This window comes from Lupinus angustifolius, chromosome LG07 (assembly GCF_001865875.1).
Source record: "Lupinus angustifolius cultivar Tanjil chromosome LG07, LupAngTanjil_v1.0, whole genome shotgun sequence".
NCBI classification, from domain to species: domain Eukaryota; kingdom Viridiplantae; phylum Streptophyta; class Magnoliopsida; order Fabales; family Fabaceae; genus Lupinus; species Lupinus angustifolius.
The window spans coordinates 10,588,250-10,589,973 of record NC_032015.1 but is presented as its reverse complement, the minus strand read 5'-3'; the positions used below and the strand labels follow the sequence as shown (position 1 = coordinate 10,589,973).

Sequence of the window (1,724 nt, the reverse complement as noted above, 5' to 3'; positions counted from 1 at the left end):
AACCGGTTGAACCGGCCGGTCCGAGCCGGTTTTTATAACTATGACTAAAACCAAATATATCTCCAAGCAAATAATCATTACCCTATGTAAACACAGACAAAATCTAATTATTGGAAATTGTGACTCTTCATTAAAATTGTTTTATGATTACAATACATTAATAAGAGTACAAAAAAGAACTTGTTTCTGTAACCAAAATTCAGAAAAGGAGAAACACAAACATGTTCTGCATCTCTCAAAACAAAAGGCAAAATGGACACACATACTGGCTATATGTTGCTTAGTGTGTTTGTTTCTTAGCAACAGATTCTGCTGCCTTTATCAAACTCTGAATCACTTTGTTAGACTCATGAACTCGTGGAATTTCAGCATTTTAATTAACCACATATCTCACCTTGAGTTGAACATTATCATAAAATTAAAAAATAAAATATATAAAATTGAATACGTAGTACCATACAATAGGGGTGTTCAAATCCAGACCGGTCCAATAATAAAACCGAAAACCGATCCAAAATAGACCGAAACCGCAAAAACCGAATGCATTTGGATCGTGTTGGACTTATTTTTTAAAGACCGATTGGTCCGGTCTGGATTTTGGTTTCACCTCTTCGATCCAGACCGGACCAAAATAGTATGTAAAGTTTAAGTGTGTAATACTTTTAAGTGTTTTCCAAACTTAATCTTAAGTCTCAACTCCAAAATTGTACCTATATTTTATTTGTTATATTCTATAATAAACACTTATATATATGTTGCTATGTTTTAAATGATATTGATTATATTTGATACATTGTTTTAGAACTTAAATCAATCCCACAACCAAATGAAGAGGATTCAAGTGTTATTCTGACTAGGTGTTTTATTATCAACTTTATTGTTGTGAAAGTATTATTGTTATTAATCATCGGTAGAACATTGTAACTATTAAAATTACGTTACACGTGCTCATATTATTGTTATTGATATCTTGTTGTCTTGTTATTATTGATATCTTGTTGTCTTGTTATTATTGATATCTTGTTGTCTTGTTATTATTGATATCTTGTTGTCTTGTTATTATTGATATCTTGTTGTCTTGTTATTATTGATATCTTGTTGTCTTGTTATTATTGATATCTTGTTGTTGTTGTTACTAATTTTTACTTTTATTATTATTGTCTTATTGTTTATTATGATTTTATGATGTTGTTTACTTATACTATTGTTGCACACATTTTAATGTTGTTTTAATGTTCTTAAACATTATTTTTATTGTTGTTTTATGCTTAATATTTAGTCATTTTTATGAGTTTTGAATATAAGTGCAATTTTAATATTTTATAAAAAAAACCGATCCAAACCGAACCGAAACCGGATATTATATTTGTATCAGATTGGACCGGATATCTTAATATAAACAGACTAGACCGATCCAGACCGCATGTTAATTACGTGTTTGGATCGGATCATTTTTTACCTAAAACTCAATCCAAATGGACCGCGAACACCCCTACCATACAATATTCACTGGCAGGCACGAAGTGCCTGTACACACTAGTTATATATAAAGGGAAAACATGAAATAACTACCTACATTGTATAATTTTCACTTACCTATTTTGCCTTATAATTAATAATTATTACAATATTTTTTCATACAATAAAAAATATAAATGAAGGTTAGAGGAAGTTACATTCACTAAATATATCAAACTATCAATGCATTTTCTAATAATATCACA

The 1,724-nt window shown here is 29.2% G+C and overlaps 1 protein-coding gene across 1 annotated transcript in view; it reads right to left on the bottom strand.

Annotated features, from left to right (window-relative positions):
• The window catches only part of LOC109352711, a 2,481-nt gene continuing 864 nt past the window's right edge, over positions 108-1,724 (bottom strand). The window contains exon 2 of the mRNA XM_019594890.1: positions 108-326. Within this exon, the coding sequence (XP_019450435.1) occupies positions 281-326 (46 nt within the window). The 3' untranslated portion in view covers positions 108-280. The remainder of the gene's footprint in view (positions 327-1,724) is intronic.